The following is a 26,070-nucleotide window of genomic DNA, read 5'->3' on the forward strand; positions in this document are numbered from 1 at the left end:
AGAGAATCTTAAGCACTCCACACCCAGCGAAGAGCCAACACAGGAGTTTGACAGTCATCACGGGGCTCAGTCTCACAACCCTAAAGCCATGACCTGAGCTGAAATGAAGATTCGAACACTTAACTGACTGAGCCACCTAGGTGCCCATTCAGTCAGCATTTATTGAGCTCTTCTATTTGTCAGACCCTTCTCTTGGCCCTACCATTGTAGTGAGCAAAATTAGCAATCCCTGCTGTCATGAAGTTTACATGGAGTGGATACTTCACAGTAGATTTTTTTCCCTAAAATTAATTAATTTACTTATTTGAGAGTGTGAGAGCATGTGTGAGTGGGGGGAGGGGCAGAGGGAGAGAGAATCTCAAGCAGACTCCCCACAGAGTGCAGAGCCCAACATGGAGGCTTAATGCTCATCACAGGACTCCATCCCAGGACCCTGAGAACATGACCTGAGCTGAAATCAAGAGTCAGACGACTGAGACATCCAGGTGCCCCTTTCTAAAACATATTTTTAATGCAGAATAAAAATATTGATATCTGGATTATAATTGTTGGAGTTTTATTTTTTCCCCAGAAGAAATTACAGGTATAAGGTACCTTTTTTAAAATGATTAGAAAAATGCACATTTGCATGCAGCCTACAAAATACTCATATTTTGACAGATGATGCATATTATTTATCTGTTCCTTCAGTGTTCTTCCTTTATGTCACATAGCACAACTCTGATTTATTACTTATGTAATTATTTATCAAAATACATTCTAGTATTTCTTTTTATTGAACTTAGGAAGTAGGCTTCCAGTACCATTTAAAATTTGTTGAGTTGTTGAATGAATTCTGTCTGTGAACTATAATGCTGGTGAGAGATTGTTGAAGATTAAATGTTACAATGGATGAAGCCTTAGGAGTTGTAATTCCAGATGCTTTTATGTACTACACATATATAAACCTTCAATACTTATTTCTATTTTGAATAAGAGTAATAATAGGCAAAATTGGGATTTCTCCTTGTCTTTTAATATTCTTGCACTTATTATAGTTTAGTACCTTGCTTTCAACAGAATATTTTCTGACTTACTAAATCTTGTTTGTCATAGTATGACTTCTGTTACCATACTAGTCATATTTTTATTAGTTAATAGGAAGTTTTAGCAATAGCCTTTCTTGAAACTTTGAAAAAAATTAGTGTCTTTTACTCTCCTACAGGTGAAACTGTGACTGGAGAATTATCAAAACTCTTGGATGAAATAAAACTCTGTCAAGAAAAGGATTATTCTTTTGAAGATTTGTGCCACACAATATCAGACCACTACTTAGATAATTTGAGCAAGATTTCAGAGGAAGAACTTGGGAAAAATGGAAGCCAGAGTGTAGTAAGTAAGGGGGGAAGGAAGACAGTGCGTCTGTCTTTGCCAACTCAATGTGTATCTGAGAGGCATGGGATTTGTGCATTATTCTATCTTCAGATTCTTCCAGTGTCAAATGTCAGATTCCCTATTGCTCTTCTTCTGATGTTCATTGGTGTTTTACTCTCACTGCATGTGTAGGGGAAGGAATGCTTTGATAAATCACTTATAGTTTGTGATGATCTTGCTACTGTTGATTTGCCTAAGAAATCATAATTTCTTTGATTATGTTCTTTTAGTTTTACTGGGCATGATGATACTGGTTTCCAAAGAAAGAAAGAAAGAAAAAAATCTTCCTTTTGTCTTTGTTTCCCCTTTTTCTCTATGGACTGAGTCTACCCCATCTTAAAGAAAGATGGAGCTGGGCTGTGTGTGTATGTTCCCCAGTCACTTTGTATGTTATGGTAGGGGAGAGACATTGTAGAAAGTTTGACCTCCATATTTTTATAGTCTTATGCAAATCCCTTAGGCAACCTACAAGCTCAGAATCTAAATCATGAGTTAGAGATTGTTGCTCATTTAGATTTTTATATTAACACAATAGCAAAAAACAAACAAACAAAAAAACACAAAAAACCAAAACCTGTAAAGAATCAATCAGTTTAAAATTAGGATTTGTATATCTCTTTTGTGTCAGGTAGAGGTAGAATTTATAGGGTGTACTGGTATTAAAGGAAATACAGTATTATAACATAAAATCTTTACTCACTTTTAGAACTTGATTTGTTATAGAAACATTATGCTTTCTTCAAAAGCTAATAAGAGTGGATTGTGTTAAGTATGTCATATTATTTATGAAAACTAAAAAGTAATTGCCAAGTATAGTGACTGTTATGAGAATGTTTACTTCATTTAGTTCCTTAATGTGCAACTTGTTTCCCAGGATAGTGCTTGCTCGTCTAGCTCCATGGCTAGTCTTACTCCCTAGGCTGTCTTTGTTCTTTTTTTTCTGCTGCAATCTTTTTTAAAGCATCATATTATTGGCCCCAATAAAAGTCTTTATGAATAATTATGATTAATTTTATATACATATGAGTTTTAACCAAATGAAATTTTTATGTTAATGAAATATTTACTGTAATGACTAACATCAGGACAAAATTTCCTGTTTAAAAATCTTAAACAGTTTTATGTTGTCTCCAAATTACAAGCCAATTACAAGTTACAAATGAAAACATATTTATCCTACATAAATAATACATGGTGTTTAGATTTTTAGGTCTGTCCCTAAAGATTTCTCTAAACTGACGGGTTCTGGCCCTCTACTTCTAAGCCCACAGATTTTCTGAAAGCCCTAATTTTCTAGACCAGTGGTTTATAAACTTTTTTTGTTGTGTGTAGCATAGTTAAACAAATTTTAAGCAAATATCCTAAGTGCATGTGTTTATAAATTACAGATATCTACTATTCTAAGAATGTATGATGTAAATTAGGTATATACTACAAGAGACATTCAAATAAGAAGGATAAAGAATAAGTGTAAATAGAAGCTCTATCTTTTTTTTTTCCCTTTTAGTCAGTGGGTATCTTGTGCACCCTGGGGCCTGCACACTTTACTTGGAGACTATGGTTACTCAAGCTTATAGATTTTAGGTAGTGATAGCAGAAGTTTTTGATATTATGAGGGTGACATAATTTGGGGGAATGATGGCCAAATGTTTGTTTCTTTATAAGTCAAAGACTGTATTGTGCAAGAGAGAATTTAATGCTCATAAATTGAACTGAATTTCTTAAAATTCAAGCTTATCCTTTCATAAAATCAGTCTTTGTTCCTGTGACAAACTTTATATTGTGTTCCTTGAAAATATTGTCATATTAAATAATAAAGATTACATGAGGCAGAAAAGCAGAGGGTACATATGAGTAAGGGCAAGTAGTCCAATTTTTCTGGAATAATGGAGTTTATAAAGCAGAAAGATGGGGAAATAAAATTAGAAGAATAGGTTGAGGTCAGGCCATGGATGATTTTGAATGTCAGGATAAGAGTTTTAGTATTTATTTTTTAAAAAATGAGAAAAATCTAAAGGATTTTGAGGAGATAAAAGACATCATTGGAAGTGCCCTTTCAGAAGATTAATCTAATAGAAACGTGTTATTGAATGTTTAAAAAGTAATCCAATTACTTTGATCCTTCTCTGTAGCCTGTGTTTTATTTGGGTTCGTTTGCTTTTGTTGACTATTTCTGTTCATCAAAAATGTTCCTTCAGAGTTTTGTTATGAATTGTACTCTCAAATGATGCAAAAATTTAATCAAGTACTTATAGATCACCTAATACAGATGTTTGTTACCACATTGTAAATTACAGGATTTATAATAGCAGTAATGAAACATGGTTCCTGACTTGAAAGAGTTCAAAATTCTTATTAGAAGAAGGCTTTAGTTACGGTGTACAGACAAGACTAACATATAAAACAACAGATATATAAGAGCGGACATTTATTAGTTGCTTGCTATTCTAATGCTTTATATGATTTAAGCCACTTAATCCTCATAGTAATCCTAAGAGTGGATTTATAGACTTGGGAAATGACTCAGCTGGCAAGTGGCAGATCTAGGATTCAAACTCAGAGCCAGTGTCTTTAATTCCCAGCTACATTTCTCATAATAAATTACCTGGTAGCCAAAGGAATTTTTAAAAAGGGAGAGATTAGTGAAGACTTATTGGTATTCATTGAAGGCTTCATGGAGGTAGGGAGAGACTAAACTGGGCCGTGAGGGGAGAAGGAGATGTCCCTTGTATTTGTTTTAGAATAAATGGATGAATGAATAAATGAATGAATGAGTGAATGGGAGAGGATTCCAGCTTGCAGAAACAGTATATGCAAAAGCACAGAGGTGAGACATAGCATATAATTTGAGAATAATGGTTTATCATGAGAGTTGATCTTGGAGAGTAGTGGGAAACAAATTTGGGTAAGTAACGATAATACTTAACACTTACGGAGCACTTTGTTTATATTAACTGATTTAATCTTCACAATAACCCTGAGATAGGTGGTATTATTCCTTCCGTTTTACAGATGAGAAAATGGAGGCACAGAGAACTTTTATGATTTTCGCACGTTTATGTGGTATTTGCCAGAGCCAGGATCTGAACACAGGCAGTCTGGGGCTGGTGCCATATCCATTACCACTCAGCTCTTTTGTTAAGGGCAGATAATTAGATTTGGGAACCTAGTCAGAAGTTTAATATTGATGGTGAGGAGAATAAACTCTCGAGGAGGGGAGTTCTGTCTTGAAGGTGACATTTTGGGAAGATAAAAATGGTAACTGTAGTCAGATGTTCTGGAAGAGATTTCGTGATTCTTAGCAATGGTAATATGTTAGACATATTTGGAGAGGCTTCAAAAAATACTGATACCTGCAGGTACCATGTCCTGACCAACTAGACCAACTAATCAGAATCGTTTTGGGTGGCCCTGAGCCTCATTCTTTTAGAAAGCTAATATCCACACGGTTCGTCTAGAGGACTAAGAATCTGCCAGGGCCTTACTGAGGTAATGTAGACCTGAGATGCTGAGTCAGAACTGAAGTCTTGATAAAACCACAAAATTACACAATTTTAGAGCTAGAATAAATCTCATCATAGGTCTTTGAGTATCCAGCCTAATTCTCCCACTCCCGTGTAAGAGTGTCTAAAAAAAATCTCGAGTTAGAGACATTTTCAGTTTATCATCAAAGAAAATTCCCAGTGTAGTCCTAAATTAAAATTATTTCTATATTACATTGGAATATTAAATGTGGAGTAATATTTTTGCTTATTCACATTATTGGCTGAAGGATGGGCATTTGGGTTTGGTTAAAATACCCAACTTGTTCATCATAATATGACAAATAATTCCAAAAGTAATTTAGAAGAAATCAAAATGTAAGGAAAATATGTTTTGTAGATTTATGTTATTAATGTATTTTCCGTATTAATGATGTGCCTTGAATTTTGGGAGTATTTTAACTATTCTTAGTTCCGTTTAGCTTCCATTGCCTTTTTTCTTCCAATAGAGGGCACTCTAATTCAGTAATTTAAAATACAAAATCAGTTGTTTTATGTAAGAACTTTTACTTTTGAATTAGAGGTTTCTGGTTTTATTAAAATATTAGCCTTAGGTAGTATGAACAATTTTACTAATATATGTGAATTAAAAATTAAATTCTTATTATGATTGAATGTATTCTATTGGAGTTTTTACATTTAATGTGAAGGCTAGCTCCAGTTAAAATTACATTTTCCCTTGCATAAATTTTAATTCAAAAGTTAGTCTGTTTTAAGTGCTTTTATAATATGCATATGGAGCCATTTTCTAAGTTGAATTAGGACATTATATAATCTAGAATGTAAATTTTGAAGAAATATAAATATCTTTACATTCTTTAGCAACCCATGAAATTTAGAATTTTGAAAGAATATAAAATAATCTGAAAAAATGTTCTATTCTCAATTTATTTTCCCGGGTCATATATTCAGTTTCTTCCTCCATGTGTATAAACAATGTGCAGAACTCTGCAATGTGAATACATATACCATAGGGAAATTTGAGTATAAAATCAAGATCATTAGAGCAGACTTCAGAATCTAGGTTTCAGGAAAGCTTTTTTTTTTTTTTTTAAAGATTTGAAGTAAAAAAAAGCATTATTGCCTCATTAGCTTATGTCTCTAAGAAATAAATAGGAGGCTTCAGGTATGAAATGCATTATATGTTTCTTTTCCTAAGGGAAACCTGCATATAAATAATATATAAGACTTACTGTTTGAAAGGGATTGTGTTGGCAGGTTTTGTGCAATTTTAAATCAACCAGTATACTTCTTTTCTGTTATTTTGCTTTCTTTTCCAATGCAAAATCTTTAATTACATGTAAACCTTCTGAATATGAGATATTTTACTTTAGTATATCAAGATTTTTAAGATTCAACATCTCAGTTTTTATACCAAGCTTCTATAACCTGCTTGAGAACACTGTTGGAGGAGTGTGTTGGGGGGGTCTCCATAGGAAAATATACTTAATTTGATGCCAGAATTCATCAAGTGTTAAAGGTCAGTAGAATCAAATTAGGTTGCCTAGAATACAAATGGTGTTTATAAAACAATGTTTACTTTCAAAAATATAATTTCTAGAGCTTAATATCAGGAATGTACCAACTTCAGAATTGTGAGAGACTTGGGCGGCAATCTCATCCAATTCCTATCATATTCACAGCACTTTGGGAAGTGAATTTTCTGAAACAAAGAGTTCTTCTTACAGGATTATAACTGATTCTTTAGCACATAATGAGTTGTGTTTTTTTTTTTTATAGTGGAACTGAATCTTAAGCAGTGGTAACTATTACCTTATTGGAAATATAGTATTCAGAATATTTCTAACTTATAATTCATATCTTATATAGTTGAACAAATTTTTTGGCAGTGGTGACTCACGGTTGCTGTGTACTAAGTCTGGGCTTGGATTGTCCTAACAGATTTTCCAGGATATTTAGGGAATGCGTAGATTCTGTTGACCTATGTTGATATTTTGAAGCTAATAGCATATTTATGTACCATATGTACCTACAAAGAAAAATTCAGAATCAGAATGGTAAGATTTTTGTCCCTCGTCTCATCCCAGGAAGAACTTTTACCTGAAGTGAACCTAGGAAGATCTTTGAGATATCCTTGGCTTCTAGAATAGAGGGGTCATTCTTCTGAACTTCCAACACAGTTGCTTTTCCCTTTCATGATGCATCACTTTGTTCTGCTTTGTCTTGTAGGTGTACACATTTTTATATTATTTCTTACAGACTTCTTAATGGTTAGATCTATATTTGATTGATCTCTGTAATCACATCCTGCCTAGCACAATACCTTGCATGTAGTCTCTCAGGGAAAGTTTATTGAATGTTAAGTGCATGAAAAGGCAGACACTGCATAGAGGAGTACATATAAACCAATGTTGTAAATAAACCATTTTTTTATTGAAAAACATGTTTAATTATTTGGAGATGAATTACAGAGTCCAAGGACAGGTTTTTCCTGTTCTGCCACTTACTAGCAGGGTGACCTTTGGAAGTGCTGTGGAAGTTTCCAAGCCTTAGTTTTCTCCAGTTAAAAAAAAGTTTAGGGGCGCCTGGGTGGCTCAGTTGGTTAAGCGGCTGCCTTTGGCTCAGGTCATGATCCTGGAGTCCTGGGATCGAGCCCCGCGTCGGGCTCCCTGCTCAGCAGAGAGCCTGCTTCTCCCTCTCTGCCTGCCTCTCTGCTTGCTTGTGCTTTCTCTCTATCTCTCTGTCAAATAAATAAAATAAAATCTTTAAAAAAAAGTTTAATATGGCCTTCTGTCAGTTACAGGAAAAGAGCTACTCTCTTTGTGCTGCTGAAGACATGCCATTTTGATTTTTATGTTTCATAGATTTTGTCCAACTTTGTCCAGATTTTCAAATAACCACTCAATAAGAACCCAAAAGGGATTTCTCTAGTGAGGTGCTAAATGTTTTATTCTTGGATTGGTGTTAGTCAGTATTTGCCATGGAAAAAAAAACCCAGTCACCCCTCATAATCAGGTCTGCACATGTTAAGGAGGAATAGCAAACATGGCAAATAATTGAACTTACATGAAAAATTACCTCAATAAACAGATTCTTGCTTCAAAGTAAAAACAGAATTCAGTGGGGATTACAATAAAATAAAATCCTATCATTAGAGTCCTAAAAATTCAGTGATTTAAGTATAAGATTGGAGAGATTTAATTGGGGAAGATGTGCATTCAAAAAGTTCTAGGGTATATAAATGACCACAACTACAGTATGAACCAACAGTGAGAAGTGGCTGCTAAAAAATCAAATACTTGCCAAGCTCTGATCTCTGCATATAATTATAATACTAGAAGCTAGTATTTATATTGTACTAAGTTTTAACTATGTACTAGACATTGTGGTAAGCATGTTAAAATCATTCTTTTTTATTCCTCACAATAATGCCATGAGGTAAGGTTTTATTATCCTCCGTGTGGAAATCAAGAGTAAAATAACTTGTCCAGGGTTATACAGCTACCAAAAGGTAAAACTGGGATCTAAATTTAAGTCTGATGTCTTCCAAGGTCATGACCCTAACTTACTAGATAGTCATGATAGTTATGTCATTAATGGTTATTAGTGACAGTCATTCTGTCTGCCATTAATATCTTCCACCTTGATCCATCCTCACCTTTTCATCACTCTTGCCATTTTGCAGGTGCAGACTCTCATTTCCTCTTATTGAGTTATTTTAAGAGTTTTTTTTATTCTGCCCATGTGTTTCTAGTGTCTCCTTGTTGTTTGCTCCAGTTTTTTCTTAATACTACTGCTAAATCAGTATGCCTTAAGTGCAGTTCTGATCATGTCACCCTGCTTCTCAAAGCTAGACCTGGTCCTCACTATAAAAATTAAATATAGACTTTTAACTTTGGCACTCCAGTCTCCATCTTCCAGCTTCAATATATAGTTTTCAGCTTTCTCCCATTAATGTCTTAGATAAATAGGATGTTTTGGGTTACTCTCAAACATGTCTGTCTTTCCTTATCTCTGTCCATGTTCACAGTGTTTCATTCATAGATAATTCTTTTCTCTATCTTCTGTGTATTGAAAACCATCCTTCACAGAACCTGTTATTAAATATATTACAAGACCTTTTTTGATCTTTCTGTTAAAAGCCAACTATTTGGATTGGATATCATTACATTTTATTTATAAATGTGTAAAGTAAATTTCATAGTCTGCTTTGTATTACTTATACATGAATCTGTTTTGGCTTTGCTTATAAACCTCTTGGTGATGGGAAATACTTATCTCTGTATGTGTGAGGAATTTAGCACAGTTCTTCACTCACATGCTTAATAAACATTTGTTGAATTGATATGATAGGCCATGGACATCAGAAAGTCTGTTTGATAACTGAATGTAGATGCAGACCTATGGATAAAGCTCTAAGATGGTGTCTTTCTAATCTCAGAAGAACTTCCTCTGTTGGTTGATGTTTCAAATAATGAATGCCTCACCATTTATTTTGAGAATGACATGAAATACCTGGTCAAACTATCTTATAAACTTCCTTATGACATAAAAACACTAACATCTTATGCCAAGTCATATCTTTCTTATATAGTAATGTCTCTTTCATTGACAGTAAGGAAATCTTACATTATAAATACCATGTTTGGTTCCTGATAACATATATAATGGAAATCTGCTATAAGAATGTAGGAACATCTCATTTATATTTTAATTTTCAAATTCTTCAGTATTCTGTGATAAGCATTTTAAAAATTCATCCCTGTTATTCTTTCTGTGTAAGTTGAGATGGGCTATTTTTGAAGCAATTTTTTCTGTTAATCATAAAGAAGATGGCCTTAAGCAAACACCCTGTTTTTTTTCCTAATTATTAATGACTCTTGCTGATTATGATGTGCCTAACTAATGTATGGTATGTGCACGTGCTTAAGTGTGTTTGACACCAGAATACCTCTCAGTATTACAAGCATTCTGTTAAAGTATCCCAAGGCAATAAACTCCCTTTCTAGAGAATTGTAAACTTTATATATTTGAAATTTATGAAGCCTGTGAAATTATCATTTAAACTTTATATATTTGAAATTTATGAAGCTTGTGAAGTTATCATTTTGTCTACTTTGCAGCTACATGTCAGTTTTTATTTTGATACTTTCATTCTCTCTGATCTCTCTCTAATGTCCAACTTGAATTTAATCTTCTGAACGTAGCTATTATGATTTCCCTGAGAATCTATACTCAGGAGATAACTGTAATGTTTTCTTGAAAGTTTAATAATAACTTGACTTTCTTCTAACCTCACTTTCTGGATAATGATGATGTTAACTTTTGACAACTTTCAGCCACATGTTACAGTTAACCTCGTTCATTCATCATATAATGCACTTAATGTGTAATTCTCTTTCAAGGTACACATTTGAGAATTCTTGATTCTCTTTTGGAGTAAAGGCCTTGGACAGCTTGCCATTGTAGAAGAATCTCATTTTGCTTGCTAATGCCACAAGAAATCAGTCTAGAGTCTGAGCTTAAAGAGACCTGTCAGTGGTGATAATCACTTATCTCTGTGCTCAGGGAAATGTTTTTCACCTTGAAGAGCAAAGTAATTCTGATGAAATAGTGGACTAGCGACCCAGAAAAAAATTACTGAAAGTGCTCACACTTGTAACATTTTATTAGGAGACCATTTGAGTCATGACTACTGAATATTGGAATTGATTCAACCTTGAACAGCTGAAGAATTAAGATTCTACATTATGTAATCAAAGTCAATATAAGTAGAAGGAAGAGATACTGTGTGGCCTGCTTTAATCTCAGGCCTAGATTTTTAAAAGTGTCTCATGTTATTTTCACTTTCCTTTGCCAGAATTTTTATTTCAACCATCTATGCTTTTTATTTTTTTTTTTTAAGTTTTTTTTTTTTTTTTTTTTTTGAGTGAGAATCTTCCACACAGACTCGCTACTGAGCAAGGAGCCCAATGCGGGGCTTGATCCCACAGCCCATGAGATCATGACTTGAGCTGAAACCAAGAGTTGGAGGCTTAACTGACTGAGCCACCCAGGTATCCATAGGTGTCCCAACCATCTATGCTTTTTAAAGCTCAAATGTTTTGGTTGCTTACAGTTTCACAACAGTTCTATTTATTTGATAGCTGCTATCAAATAACTAACAATGAGAAACAAAGTCTTAATTTGGAGAAAGAATGAGGTAGTCAAGAAGATGAATTTGACAGGAAATGAAAACTCTAAAATGAACAAAGATAATGAACCCAGTGAGAATTGTATCAGTAAAGTGGACATTGCTTGCCCCCAAAATAAATGAGACAACACTGACATGTTATATCTTTTCCTGTAATCATCCTTTCTGTGTTGCTGAAATAAATCTTGAAGGCTTGTAGAATATTCCCTTTTAGCCTTTAATCCTACTCTTACTTAGTTTGGTGCCAGTTTCCTGCCAGTTTATTGTCATAGTTACTATTATCATTGTTGCTAACTTACTGAGACCCTGTATTAAAGAATTATACTAATTTATTCAATAACAGGTTATTTGCAGCTTGGAGCGACATTATAGTGTAGAGAACAAGAGTTTTGAACTCAAACAGACTTGTATTTGAATCGAAATTCTACTTAGATAAATATTACCCTGATCTTTATATTTGTCACCTGAATAACAATGTTTCTATAGTCTTTCTCACCTCAACCTACTGAATCGGAATGCCTGGAAGTGGATTATTATTAATATTTTTAGAAGATTTTATTTATTTATTTAGAAAGAGAGCAAGGGGAGGGGCAAAGGGAGAGGGAAATCTCAAGTAGACTCAGCACTCAAGTGCTGAACGGGGAGCCCAACAGGGCTCAATCTCATGACCCTGAGATCATGACCTGAGCTGAAATCAAAGTCGGACACTTAGCCGACTGAGCCATCCAGGTGTCCCTGGAAGTGGATTATTTTTAATAAACTCCCTAGATGATTCTTGTATTCAATAGTTTGTGCACACTGCACTAGAATATTTTTAAAATGATGATTTCTTAATCAACTATTCACACCCATTTCCTTGCCCTCACAGATCTGTGGATCTCAGATTACAGTGATCTGACCCTAATTTGCCTTTGCCTTCTTTTTCTGTTCTTATGAGTACAAATTTGATTGGTCATCAGGGCAAAATAAACTTTTAAGGGTTGTTTCTTCTATTTCTATGAAAAATGCTATTGGAATTTTGATAGAGATTGCGTTAAATCTATAAATGACTTTGTTGGAATGTTTAACAATAACAATTCTTCCAGTCCATGAACACAGAATATCTTTCTATTGGTTTGTGTCATCTTTAATTTTTTTCATCAAAGTCTTGTAGTTTTCAGTGTACGGATCTTTTTCCCTTCTTTGGCTAAATTTATTCCTAAGTATTTTATTGTTTTTGATGCTATTGTGAATAGAATTGTTTCCTTTACTTCTTTTTCAAATGTTTTGTTGTTTGTATATAGAAATGTAGCTGATTTCTGTATGTTGGCTTTGTATCCTGCAATTTTACTGAATTTGTTGATTAGTTCTAGTTTTTTGGTGGAGTCTTTAGGATTTTCTATATATATAAAATCATATCATATGCAAACAGACAATTTTATTTTTTCCTTTTCTGATTTGGATGCCTTTTATTTATTTTTCTTGCCTCATTGCTCTGGCTAGGACTTCCTGTACTATGTTTAATAGTAGTGGTAAAGATGGGCATCCTTGTCTTGTTCCTGATCTTAGAACAAAAACTTTCAACCTTTCACCATTGAGTATGATGTTAGCTGTGGGGCTTGTCATATATAGCCTTTATTACGTTGAAATATGTTCCTTTTATACCCAAGTTGAATGTTTTTATCATGAAAGGATATTTTGTCAGATCCTTTTTCTGCATCTATTGTGATAATCATATGATTTTTATCTTATAGTCTATATAACTTTTAATTAATTCTTTTATACTTTAACTGACAATGTTGTCAAAATATCACATAAAGTATAAAGTAGTATTTAAAAGAATATATTATCATCCTCTTACTCTCATTTTCAGTTCTTCAAACTTACAGACTACATTCATTGTTGCTCTCTTGTTCTTTATAATTCTGTCTTCTCCCTCACAGCCTGTCCCCCAATACCTGCTTCTCCCTACCCTCTTCATTTAAGTAAAATTCTATAAGAATGAAATTGTAAACCCAGGCCATGTTTTATTTTTTATTGTCAATCCCAAGTGCCCGTTATCATTCTTAGCATATAGGAAGTGCTCAGTAAATGTTTTTTTTGGTCATTCAACTACTTTTAAAAAATTTGATATTACCAGTTTCTTCCTTCTCACTTATTCTATTATACCTAATCAGAACTCATTTTATCCCTGCATAACTATGACTTCCGAGGTTCTGGGTTACATAAATTAAGATGAAGTCATTTCACCAACATAATCTTACAAGATTGTATTGGCTCAATAGCATCCTTCATGAGAGTTAAGCAAAGTGCCAGATAAGGCCTCAGCCAAATGATATTCTCAGGGATTGTGTTTCATGTATGTAATACTTATTAATATCTTTATACTGGTGTTACCACCTTTCTGATGGACTATGTAACCAACACCCCCTACAGGACAGAAGCGTGTGTGCCTGTGTGTGTATGTGTGTGAAGAGGCGGATGGAGAAGAGAAGGGAGAATGGAAGAGGAGGAGAAGGAGATCATAATATTATCAGTAGGGACTTTTGTCTTTGCCCTTTGATTTATGGGTTCTCTAATTGTATCTTATCCTTTGGAGCAAGTGGCATTTTATGATTTTGAGAATCTAACCATAAACACTGAAGAATCTGATTTTTTTGGATATAGTAATGTCAGAGTCCAAAGCATAAAAATTCTGTATTCATAGATCACATATGTGAAGGTATACTTCAAATTTTTTTGTCTATAACCTAATTTTAAGAGATGCTTTGATTGTTCATAAGCCTGGAGGCATATTTACTTAACCAAGATGTTCTGACTCATGCTTAGCAATGAGAGTAACTGGGAGTGGGGTGTGGTTGTTCACATATAGTGGCTAGCGGAGGAGAGATAAACCGTAATCTGAAAGAGGAGAAGGATCCAGTCACATAAATACCAAGGAAAGAAAATTTGGAATAAAAGGAAATTTCCTGAGGCGGGAAAGAGCTTAGTATGTTTAAGTACCAGAAAAGAGGCCACTGGTGTAGACTGAAATATAGTGAACTGGGTAGAGAATAAAATGGAACGAAGTTAGAAATCCAGATTAGACAGGGTTTTGTAGGTCATGGAAAATGGTTTGATTTTTGTGGCTCAGTCGTTAGGCGTCTGCCCTCGGCTCAGGTCATGATCCCAGGGTCCTTGGATTGAGCCCCTCATCGGGAAACTGCTTGGCAGGAGGCCTGCTTCTCCCTCTCCCACTCCCCCTGCTTGTGTTCCTGCTCTCACTGTCTCTGTCTGTCAAATAAATAAATAAAATCTTAAAAAAAAAAATTTTTTTAAGCTGGGAAGTGATATAATTATGGCAGCAAAGTTGGAAAGTCTGCCTCTTCTAAATTCACTGATAATTCTATTTTAATATCAGATGTCTGTATGATATTTATAGCATAATACATTAAAATATGATTAGTGGTTATTTATCATGGATCTGCTGTGTGGTAGGTTCTGTGCTGGGCTCTGAGATATGTGTAGCAGTCAGTAAGACTGATAGTGTCATTGCTATCACTGAACTTCTGGTTTAGCAGCAGGTATAGACATGGACATAGGTAATTATGTGATAGTGTAATACATGTTGTAACAGGAAAAATACAAGGTAGTAATTAAACATGTGGGAAATATATTGGACTCAGATTTGGGTGATTAATCCAAATTTGATTCTCTTCTCCTTGATTCTTCTTGTATCAACCAGGTCTACTTTCCTAATTGTTTGTGTTCTCCTTAGCTGATCTCCTTTCTTTTCACAGACCTTGGCTTTCTATTCTTTCTATTCTTTCTTAGGCATTGTCTTCCACAGAGAACTGCTCTTTGAGTTCAGGTAGTAACTAAATACTATTTATTTCCAAATCTATAATTCTACCTTAAAGTTCTCACTACTTTCCAGTTCTTTGCTCAAACAGCCCACTGTTATTTCAAACCGAACCTGTAAAAATACAAATAAATTGTCTTCCCACCGAAATCTATGCCTGTACCCATTTTCCATCTTTCATTCTTCCAGGACAGATACTTTCATATTACATTTGATTCTTTCCTGTTTCTTTCATTCTCCTGGTCTACTAGAGAGTTCCCCTTTGTTTATTCTCATCATCCCTGCTGGACCGCACTTCACATTCCAGGAATTGCCTCATTTCTTTATTCTTTTTTTTTATTATTATGTTATGTTAATCACCATACATTACATCATTAGTTTTTGATGTAGTGTTCCATGATTCATTGTTTGTGCATAACACCCAGTGCTCCACGCAGAAAGTGCCCTCTTTAATACCCATCGCCAGGCTAACCCATCCCCCCACCCCCCTCCCCTGTAGAACCCTCAGTTTGTTTCTCAGAGTCCATAGTCTCTCATGGTTTGTCTCCCCCTTCGATTTCCCCCCTTTCATTTTTCCCTTCCTTTTTTTTTCTTTTTTTTAAATTTTTTATTGTTATGTAAATCACCATATATTACATCATTAGTTTTTGATGCAGTGTTCCATGATTCATTGTTTGTTCATAACACCCAGTGCTCCATGCAGAACGTGCCCTCCTCAATACCCATCACCAGGCTAACCCATCCCCCTACCCCCCTCCCCTCTAGAACCCTCAGTTTGTTTTTCAGAGTCCATTCTTCTCTCATGGTTCGTCTCCCCCTCTGACATACTCCTCTTTTCTTCCTCTCCTGTTATCTTCTTCTTTTTCTTTTTTCTTAACATATGTTGCATTATTTGTTTTAGAAGTACAGATCTGTGATTCAACAGTCTTACACAATTCACAGCGCTCACCATAGCACATACCCTCCCTCATGTCTATCATCCAGCCACCCCATCCCTCCCACCCCCCACCACTCCAGCAACCCCCTGTTTGTTTCCTGAGATTAAGAATTCCTCATATCAGTGAGGTCATATGATACGTGTCTTTCTCTGATTGACTTATTTTGCTTAGCATAATACCCTCTAGTTCTATCCACGTCGTTGCAAATGGCAAGATTTTGGGTTTTTTGATGGCTGCATAATATTCCATTGTGTGTGTATATATATATAAAACCACATCTTCTTTACCCATTCATCTGTCGATGGACATCTTGGCTCTTTCCATAGTTTGGCTATTGTGGACATTCCTCCTATAAACATCGGGGTGCATGTACCTCTTTGGATCTCTACATTTGTATTTTTGGGGTAAATACCCAGTAGTGCAATTGCTGGGTCATATGGTAGCTCTGTTTTCAACTTTTTGAGGAACTTCCATACTGTTTACTCGTTTTTACACTAAAATTCTGGAAGAATGTTTTTTCTTTTTCCCATGTCCCTCCTCCATTTTCTCTTAAAGCCAGTTTAATCAGCCTTTCTCCTTCACCAGGTCCCAGAACTGCCTTATTGAGGTCTCTACTGACTTCCACATTGCAAATTCCAATAGACATTTCTTAGTCCTTTTCTTACTTGATCTTTGAGGAGCGTTTGCCCAAGTTGACCATGCTTTCCTCTTTCACATGCATACTTTGTTCACTTGACTTCCTAGACACCACACTCTCCTGATTTTCTTCCTTCTTGGCTGGCTACCCCCTTTCAGTCTCCTTTGCTGGTTCCTCCTTATATTTCTGACCACTTAACACTAAAGTGCCATAGGGCTCATTCCCTGGACTTCTCTTCTTTATCTGTACTGACTCTTTTGGCCCAGCATACTGAACAGTCTCACAGCTTTAAATACCTACTATGGACCAGCATATCCCATGTTTACAGCTACAGCTTAGATGCTCTCCTGAACTCCAAATTCTTGTACTTAATTGTCTGACATTTCCACTCATGTCTAATATCCTTCTCAAACTTAACATGGGTAAACTGAGCTTCTGCATTTCCCCCTCAGACCTCCTGGACCCTCATTTTTCCCATTTTAGTAAATAGCAACTCTGCCCATCCAACCTCTGTCCTCCAAAACCTTGGAGTGGTCCCATACTCCTCTCTTTTCTCATGCCCCACAAGCAGTTGGTCTTGAAATCCTACTAACTCTTCCTTCAAAATATGTCTAGGATCCAACCATTTCTTACCAGCCCTACTACTGCCACTCTGGTCTAAGCCACTTTTGCCTGGATTATTCAGTTGGTATCCCTGTTACCACCATTGCCCCTCCCTACAGTGTATTCTCCCCGCTTCCCCCAGAACTGTGAAAGATTTATTAAGGGGATATCAGGAGAGACAAAGCACGGGTGACAGGATGGGCAGGGAAAACATTCAGACCATTAGGCAGATCAGACACCTTTTATAAATATATACTCTTCACAGCCTGGTTGTTTCTGCTCTGGGAGGTCTTCAGATTTCAAGCTGACTGTCTCTGTGGTGTAAGTGTGGGTGAAGGGTGAGGACAGAGGCCACTGGGTGGGCAGAGGAAGATGTGTCCCAGGGCCCCAGGAAGGTAATGAAGGGGACCTGGGGGATATGGTATCCACAGTGGACCCGGTACAGAAGGAGGTCCTCTTGTGTCCACAGGAGTCTGGTCATTTCCTGGGACCTTCTTGGGCATGGTGTGCTCTTGTTCCCTTGAGCACCACAGGCTTCTGAATGGGACCTAAGCTCACGTGTTGGAGGTACTAGGAATGGGTATTGTGGGGTATGAAAAAGGGAGTGGACATGGTGATAAAGAAGGACCTGTGAAATGAGGCAGCACCCATGCATCCATATTGACCTTAGCCATCTCTGGGTCCTTTTTAGGGATGGTGCTGCTGTTTAATCAGGGAACTGCTCTAGATTCTGGATCTCTCTGTGGAGTGTTCTGCATCTCAAGTCTTCCGGGCATGGGTTCCTGCCTCATGTATCTCTCAGGCAGCGTCTTACCTTCCATTATGTCCAGTCCGTATTTCAAGTAGGTGTTCTCCCTGCTCTCCTCAGCCACCTCCCTCTCCCAAATCCAAGCCTTGATCCAATTGTCTTGAGCATTCTTCTCATGAACATGGATCTGGTGTTTGAAGGTGAGCTCTGCCTCCTGCAGCTGTTCTTGCATTTGTTCAATTTGTTGTTTGTGCTTGTTTCTTCTGTAGCTACTTTCAAATTTTCCTCTGAAGCTCACAGCTGATTCTTCTTTGCCACCAGTTTATAGTGTGTCATTTGCAGCTCCTCTTTTGCAGCTACTTTTCTTTGTTCATAGAATTCAACCAAGATCTCCGCTTTGTTCTCCAGCTATTTCAATTCTGTTTCCTTGGTTGTTTTCACAGACCTCAATGCATTGCACTGGTCTTCCAGGACCTTTTTACTCTGTTCCAGTTCACATTTCTTGGACCTCAAGGCTCTCAGCCCTGGATCCTCGAATTCATCTTGTGACTTCAATTTAAGAACTTCATCAGAGTGAAACTTATTTTCTCTCTTAGTTTCTCAAAGACCTTTCTTTGCTTCACTGATCTTCTCCCAAATGGTTATTTCTTCAGCAAGTTCTCTGTTTTCTTTTTTAAACGGACTGATCTTCTTAGTTATTGCTGTAAATTAACTTGATAGTCTCAAGACTCTATAGCAAGGACAGTTCTCCAGAGGTAAATTAGAAACGCACAAATTTCTAAGGAGGCAGTAATAATGGTAAGCCTCTACAGAATTCCAACAACATCGGAGGCAAGAGGGAAATGGTCAGGCAAAATATGGACAAGTTTCCTTGGGTACTTATACAGGGTTGTCACTGACTTTACATGCTGCTGCATCTCCTTAGCTAGCTGATCCCAGATTCCAGGATCAGGACAATAAATGCCTTCACCACCTTGGACTTTGGTTCCAGCAGGACTCAGAAAGTGGGACCCCAGCTCATTCTTCTAGAAGGTCCTGAGAGTCAGCAGTTCATATATTCATGTCTCAACTGAATGAGACTCCTGTTCCCTCAATTTGGGTCAGGATTTCTCCCCAGAAACAAGCCTGCATCTCAACAGATGCCGAATTGCTGCAAAGCACCCAGGGTCTCTCTGGGGTGGGTGGCGGAACCTGCTGGAAACGCAGCTCTGGCTCTCTGTCCCATGGCAGCAGCAGCCTCACATGGTCCTCTGGCAGCAATGGAAGCCCTTCCTCCCTACACTGTATTTTTAAAAGAGTTGCCAAAGAGATCCTTTTAAAATGTAAGTTAAATTATGTCACTTTTTTACTCAGAACGCTTCTGTGATTTCTGATCTTGCCCTGACGAAAAGACATAGTCTTTTTACTGGCTCAAAAGGCCCTACCCAGGGGTGCCTGGGTGGCTCAGTTGGTTTAGGGTCTGCCTTCAGTTCAGATCATGATCCCAGAGTCCTGGGATCGAGCCCCACATCAGGCTCCCTGCTCCATGGGGAGCCTGCTTCTCCCTCTGCCTCTGCCTGCCGCTCCCCCTGCTTGTGTGCTCTCTCTCTCTGTCAAATAAATTCTTTTTTTTTTTTTTTAAAAGGCCCTAGCGGTCCTGCATACCCATCCTTACCCCATCACTACCTCTCACACCTCATTTTCACTACTCTGTTCCCTACTCACACTATTCTAGCTACATATGGTTCATTGCCATTCCTGGAAAACACCAGGTACATGCCTACCTCAAGATTCTTGCCCTTGATGTTCTTTCTTTCTGGAATGATCTTTTCCAAATAAAGATATCTGGATATGGCTTATTCTCTCAGGTTTTTAATCAAACATCAGCTTCTCAGTGTGGCCTTGCCTGATCATCCTATTCAAAATTAGCCACCCTGACAATTCCTATCCCCCTTTTCTACTTTATTTTTCTCCATATCACTATCATCATCTAACATACCATTCATTTTACTTATTGTATTTGTTTGGCTTCCTTGGTTAAAATGTAGGCTTTACTGTGAGCAGAAGCCATTTTTACTTTTGTTGTTGTTGACTGCTGTTATCCAGAGCTTAAAATGGTATCTAGACAGATAGTAGATAGGTAATATACTATAGGCCCTCGACCCTCTACATTTGGATTATAGAGTTTCTGGACCTGGTCATCTGTGTAGCAAAAAAGCATATGTTTTGGAGTTGTACAGATCAGGATTTATATCTTGATGTTTCCATTTCTAGCTATATGCTTAGTTAGTTGCTTCCTTTCTCTGAGTTTCAGTTTCCACTTCTGTACAGTGAGCATAGTAATCCTTGCCCTAAATTCATGAGGACTAATATGTGAGAATGTATACAAGTGTTGTGACCCATGCCTATGTAACACGCTGCCAGCTGAACCTTCCTGAAATGAGGTTTTCATTCCATGACCTCTGTGATGGAAAAAAATAGTTGAGACCCTCTTTTGACTACTATAGTGGCAAATTCCTCTTCTCGGATTTCAAGAAGGTCAAGATCTTCCCATTTGTTCCTGTCCGTCCTATGACATTTTTTTTTCTATTCTTCCTCCTCCCACCAATATACCCTGTTCTTTTGTCATTTACCTAAACATATGATAGGCATTTCTTCCTTGATGTCTTTGCTCATTCTCTTTCATTCTCCTATCTCACCTGTTCGTTTAAATGCTGTTATTTTTCTTTTCTTTTTTTTAATTTTTTATTGTTATGTTAATCACCATACATTACATCATTAGTTCTTGATGTAGTGTTCCATGATTTATTGTTTGTGCATAACACCCAGTGCTCCACGCAGAATGTGCCCTCTTTAATACCCATCACCAGGCTAACCCATCCCCCCACCCCCCTACCCTCTAGAACCCTCAGTTTGTTTTTCAAGGTCCATCGTCTCTCATGGTTCGTCTCCCCCTCCGACTTCTTCCCCTTCATTCTTCCCCTCCTGCTATCTTCTTCTTTTTCTTTTTTCCTAACATATCTTCCATTATTTGTTTCAGAAGTACAGATCTGTGATTCAACAGTCTTGCACAATTCACATCGCTCACCATAGCACATACCCTCCCCAATGTCTATCACCCAGCCACCCCATCCCTCCCACCCCCCACCACTCCAGCAACCCCCTGTTTGTTTCCTGAGATGAAGAATTCCTCATATCAGTGAGGTCATATGATACTTGTCTTTCTCTGATTGACTTATTTCACTCAGCATAACACCCTCCAGTTCCATCCACGTCGTTGCAAATGGCAAGATCTCATTCCTTTTGATGGCTGCATAATATTCCATTGTGTATATATACCACCTCTTCTTTATCCATTCATCTGTTGATGGACATCTTGGCTCTTTCCACAGTTTGGCTATTGTGGACATTGCTGCTATAAACATTGGGGTGCACGTACCCCTTCGGATCCCTACATTTGTATCTTTGTGGTAAATACCCAGTAGTGCAATTGCTGGATCGTATGGTAGCTCTATTTTCAACTGTTTGAGGAACCTCCATACTGTTTTCCAGAGTGGTTGCACCAGCTTGCATTCCCACCAACAGTGTAGGAGGGTTCCTCTTTCTCCGCATCCCTGCCAACATCTGTCATTTCCTGACTTGTTAATTTTAGCCATTCTGACTGGTGTGAGGTGGTATCTCATGGAGGTTTTGATTTGGATTTCCCTGATGCCGAGCGATGTTGAGCACTTTTTCATGTGTCTCTTGGCCATTTGGATGTCTTCTTTGGAAAAATGTCTGTTCATGTCTTCTGCCCATTTCTTGATTGGATTATTTGTTCTTTGGGTGTTGAGTTTGATAAGTTCTTTATAGATTTTGGATACTAGCCCTTTATCTGATATGTCATTTGCAAATATCTTCTCCCATTCTGTCGGTTGTCTTTTGGTTTTGTGGACTGTTTCTTTTGCTGTGCAAAAGCTTTTTATCTTGATGAAATCCCAATAGTTCATTTTTGCCCTTGCTTCCCTTGCCTTTGGCGATGTTTCTAGGAAGAAGTTGCTGCGGCTAAGGTCGAAAAGGTTGCTACCTGTGTTCTCCTTTAGGATTTTGATGGACTCCTGTCTCATGTTTAGGTCTTTCACCCATTTGGCGTCTATTTTTGTGTGTGGTGTAAGGAAATGGTCCAGTTTCATTCTTCTGCATGTGGCTGTCCAATTTTCCCAACACCATTTGTTGAAGAGACTGTCTTTTTTTCCATTGGACATTCTTTCCTGCTTTGTCAAAGATTAGTTGACCATAGAGTTGAGGGTCCATTTCTGGGCTCTCGATTCTGTTCCATTGATCTATGTGTCTGTTTTTGTGCCAGTACCATACTGTCTTGATGATGACAGCTTTGTAATAGAGCTGGAAGTCCGGAATTGTGATGCCACCAGCTTTGCTTTTCTTTTTCAACATTCCTCTGGCTATTTGGGGTCTCTTCTGGTTCCATACAAATTTTAGGATTATTTGTTCCATTTCTTTGAAAAAAGTGGATGGTATTTTGATGGGGATTGCACTGAATGTGTAGATTGCTCTAGGTAGCATTGACATCTTCACAATGTTTGTTCTTCCAATCCATGAGCATGGAACGTTTTTCCATTTCCTTGTGTCTTCTTCAATTTCTTTCATGAGTATTTTATAGTTTTCTGAGTACAGATCCTTTGCCTCTTTGGTTAAATTTATTCCTAGGTATCTTATGGTTTTGGGTGCAATTGTAAATGGGATCGACTCCTTGATTTGTCTCTCTTCTGTCTTGTTGTTGGTGTATAGGAATGCCACTGATTTCTGTGCATTGATTTTATATCCTGCTACTTTACTGAACTCCTGTATGAGTTCTAGCAGTTTTCGGGTGGAGTCTTTTGGGTTTTCCACATACAGTATCATATCATCTGCAAAGAGTGAGAGTTTGACTTCCTCTTTGCCGATTTGGATGCCTTTGATTTCTTTTTGTTGTCTGATTGCTGTGGCTAGGACTTCTAATACTATGTTGAATAGCAGTGGTGAGAGTGGACATCCCTGCCGCGTTCCTGACCTTAGGGGAAAAGCTCTCAGCTTTTCCCCATTGAGAATGATATTCGCTGTAGGTTTTTCATAGATGGCTTTTATGATGTTGAGGTATGTACCCTCTATCCCTATACTCTGAAGAGTTTTGATCAAGAAAGGATGCTGTACTTTGTCAAATGCTTTTTCTGCATCTATTGAGAGGATCATATGATTCTTGTTCTTTCTTTTGTTAATGTATTGTATTGCGTTGATTGATTTGTGGATGTTGAACCAACCTTGCAGCCCAGGGATAAATCCCACTTGGTCCTGGTGAATAATGCTTTTAATGTACTGTTGGATCCTATTGGCTAGTATTTTGGTGAGAATTTTTGCATCCATGTTCATCAAGGATATTGGTCTCTAATTCTCCTTTTTGATGGGGTCTTTGTCTGGTTTTGGGATCAAGGTAATGGTGGCCTCATAAAATGAGTTTGGAAGTTTTCCTTCCATTTCTAATTTTTGGAACAGTTTCAGGAGAATAGGTATTAATTCTCCTTTAAATGTTTGATACAATTCCCCTGGGAAGGCATCTGGCCCTGGGCTTTTGTTTGTTGGGAGATTTTTGATGACTGCTTCAATTTCCTTAGTGGTTATAGGTCTGTTCAGGTTTTCTATTTCTTCCTGGTTCAATTTTGGTAGTTGATACATCTCTAGGAATGCACCCATTTCTTCCAGGTTATGTAATTTGCTGGCATAGAGTTGCTCCTAATATGTTCTTAGAATTGTTTGTATTTCTTTGGTGTTGGTTGTGATCTCTCCTCTTTCATTCGTGATTTTGTTGATTTGGGTCATTTCTCTTTTCTTTTTGATAAGTCTGGCCAGGGGTTTATCAATCTTGTTAATTCTTTCAAAGAACCAGCTCCTAGTTTCGTTGATCTGTTCTACTGTTCTTTTGGTTTCTGTTTCATTGATTTCTGCTCTGATCTTTATTATTTCTCTTCTCCTGCTGGGTTTAGGCTTTATTGGCTGTTTTTCCTCTAGCTCCTTTAGGTGTAGGGTTAGGTTGTGTATTTGAGACCTTTCTTGTTTCTTGAGAAAGGCTTGTATTGCTATATACTTTCCTCTCAGGACTGCCTTTGCTGTATCCCAAAGATTTTGAACAGTTGTGTTTTCATTTTCATTGGTTTCCATGAATTTTTTTAATTCTTCTTTAATTTCCTGGTTGACCCATTCGTTCTTTAGTAGGATGCTTTTTAGCCTCCATGTATTTGCGTTCTTTCTGACTTTCCTCTTGTGATTGAGTTCTAGTTTCAAAGCATTGTGGTCTGAAAATATGCAGGGAATAATCCCAGTCCTTTGGTACCGGTTGAGACCTGATTTGTGACCTAGGATGTGACCAGTTCTGGAGAATGTTCCATGGCCACTAGAGAAGAATGTGTATTCCATTGCTTTGGGATGGAATGTTCTGAATATGTCTGTGAAGTCCATTCGGTCCAGTGTGTCATTTAAAGTCTTTATTTCCTTGTTGATCTTTTGCTTAGATGATCTGTCCATTTCAGTCAGGGGGTTGTTAAAGTCCCCCAGTATTATTGTATTGTTGTCAATGTGTTTCTTTGCTTTTGTTATTAATTGGCTTATATAATTGGCTGCTCCCATGTTAGGGGCATAGGCATTTACAATTGTTAGATGTTGTTGGATAGACCCTTTAAGTAGGATATAGTGTCCTTCCTCATCTCTTATTACAGTCTTTGTTTTAAAATCTAATTTGTCTGATATAAAGATTGCCACCTCTAAATGCTTTTATTTTTCTGAGACAGAGTTCAGGTCTTTCTTTCTCTATACAGTAACCTCCTCACATTCCAGCTCAGAGCAATTTTTGTTTGAACAGGTGGAAAATCTCAGAAGAAAAATGGGAACTAATAAAAATTAAATGGGAATTCCAGAATTGAAAAGTATAAATATCTTACATGAAAAAACCCCACTGAACTTCAAATGAATTTATAATCTATATACTGTATAATCACAGTTTAATAACTAATTGGTCTTCATTTTAAAGTAGATTATGAAATTGGATGTTGAGTAAAATTGTTCTTTTGCCACAAGATCTGACTAGGGTTTGAAATTAAAAACAAAAAAGTTAATACAATGTGGAAGGGACGTTAAAAGGATATTAAAAGGTGACATTAAAGTGACAGTGATCATTTGATTATGAAATAAGGAAACTGGGGACATGTCATGAACTGACTTCTACAGAGTTCCATCTTCTCATTTCTTATTACTTTCCCCACTACGTAGTACTTCTGTGAATTTTCCATACTCTTTCCACCTGTCTTTACATACTTGAAGTTCTCACACTCTCCTCCACCCCACACCCAATTTTGCCATTTTTAAATTCCCATCCATCAAACCTTGACTCTGATGTGACCCCCTTCCAATCTTAGCCCATCCTTAAAACCTCTCCTTGGTCTGGACTAGGGGCTTCTCCAGTGCTTCCAGTGATCTGTAAATAGTACTTACTGTGATTGTAATTTTAGTAAGTAATTTAAATTTTGTTGGTTTCTTGTTCTTGAAAATACTAGACTATGAACTCCTCAAGGGCATTATATGTATCTCTCACCTTTATTTTAGCAGATTCTAATACAGTGCCTGCCAGAAAAGGAGACTAATACATATTTATTGAATAAGTGAACAAAAGGATGGATGGATGGATGGATAAATGTTAGAGTACAAATGCTTGACTGAAAATTGTGAAAAAGTACTATTTCAAAATCTTGTCTAGGAATGGTTTCATTTTATTTTCATGTTTTTTTCTGAATGACTACACATTCACCAAATGAGAGATAGGCTGGTGAGACCATTTTTACTTCTTTTAAAGTTATTCTAAAATTATTTTCTGGCTGTTTTCTTGAAACATTTTGTTACTTTTGAGATGCTTTATAGAAATGTGGTAAAACTGATGACTGGTTTTTATTTTTTAATTTTGTAAAGGAGATTACATTATCCTGGTAAAACATAAATCTTTTGGCCAAAGAGTCAGTTGATCACTAAAGCCATTAATAAGGATAATGTTAATTAAATGTTAAAGAAAGATTAGGATCTGTTAGGATGAGGCAAAAAAATAAATTTTAAAAATTTTTTACTTAAAATGTAGACTACATATGGGGCGCCTGGGTGGCTCAGTCAGCTAGGTGGCCTAACGCCTGGTTTCAGCTCAGGTCATGATCTCAGTGTCCTG

At 36.9% G+C, this 26,070-nt stretch overlaps 1 protein-coding gene across 16 annotated transcripts in view; it reads left to right on the plus strand.

The window, feature by feature from the left end:
* Window positions 1–26,070, plus strand: part of ANKS1B (ankyrin repeat and sterile alpha motif domain containing 1B) — a 1,105,044-nt gene that overhangs the window by 186,783 nt on the left and 892,191 nt on the right. For all 16 annotated transcript variants that reach the window (XM_027592180.1, XM_027592182.1, XM_027592181.1 and 13 more), the window contains one exon: window positions 1,205–1,371. In XM_027592180.1, coding sequence (XP_027447981.1) covers window positions 1,205–1,371 — 167 coding nt within the window. The remainder of the gene's footprint in view (window positions 1–1,204; window positions 1,372–26,070) is intronic.

This window comes from Zalophus californianus, chromosome 9 (assembly GCF_009762305.2).
Source record: "Zalophus californianus isolate mZalCal1 chromosome 9, mZalCal1.pri.v2, whole genome shotgun sequence".
Classification (NCBI taxonomy): Eukaryota; Metazoa; Chordata; class Mammalia; order Carnivora; family Otariidae; genus Zalophus; species Zalophus californianus.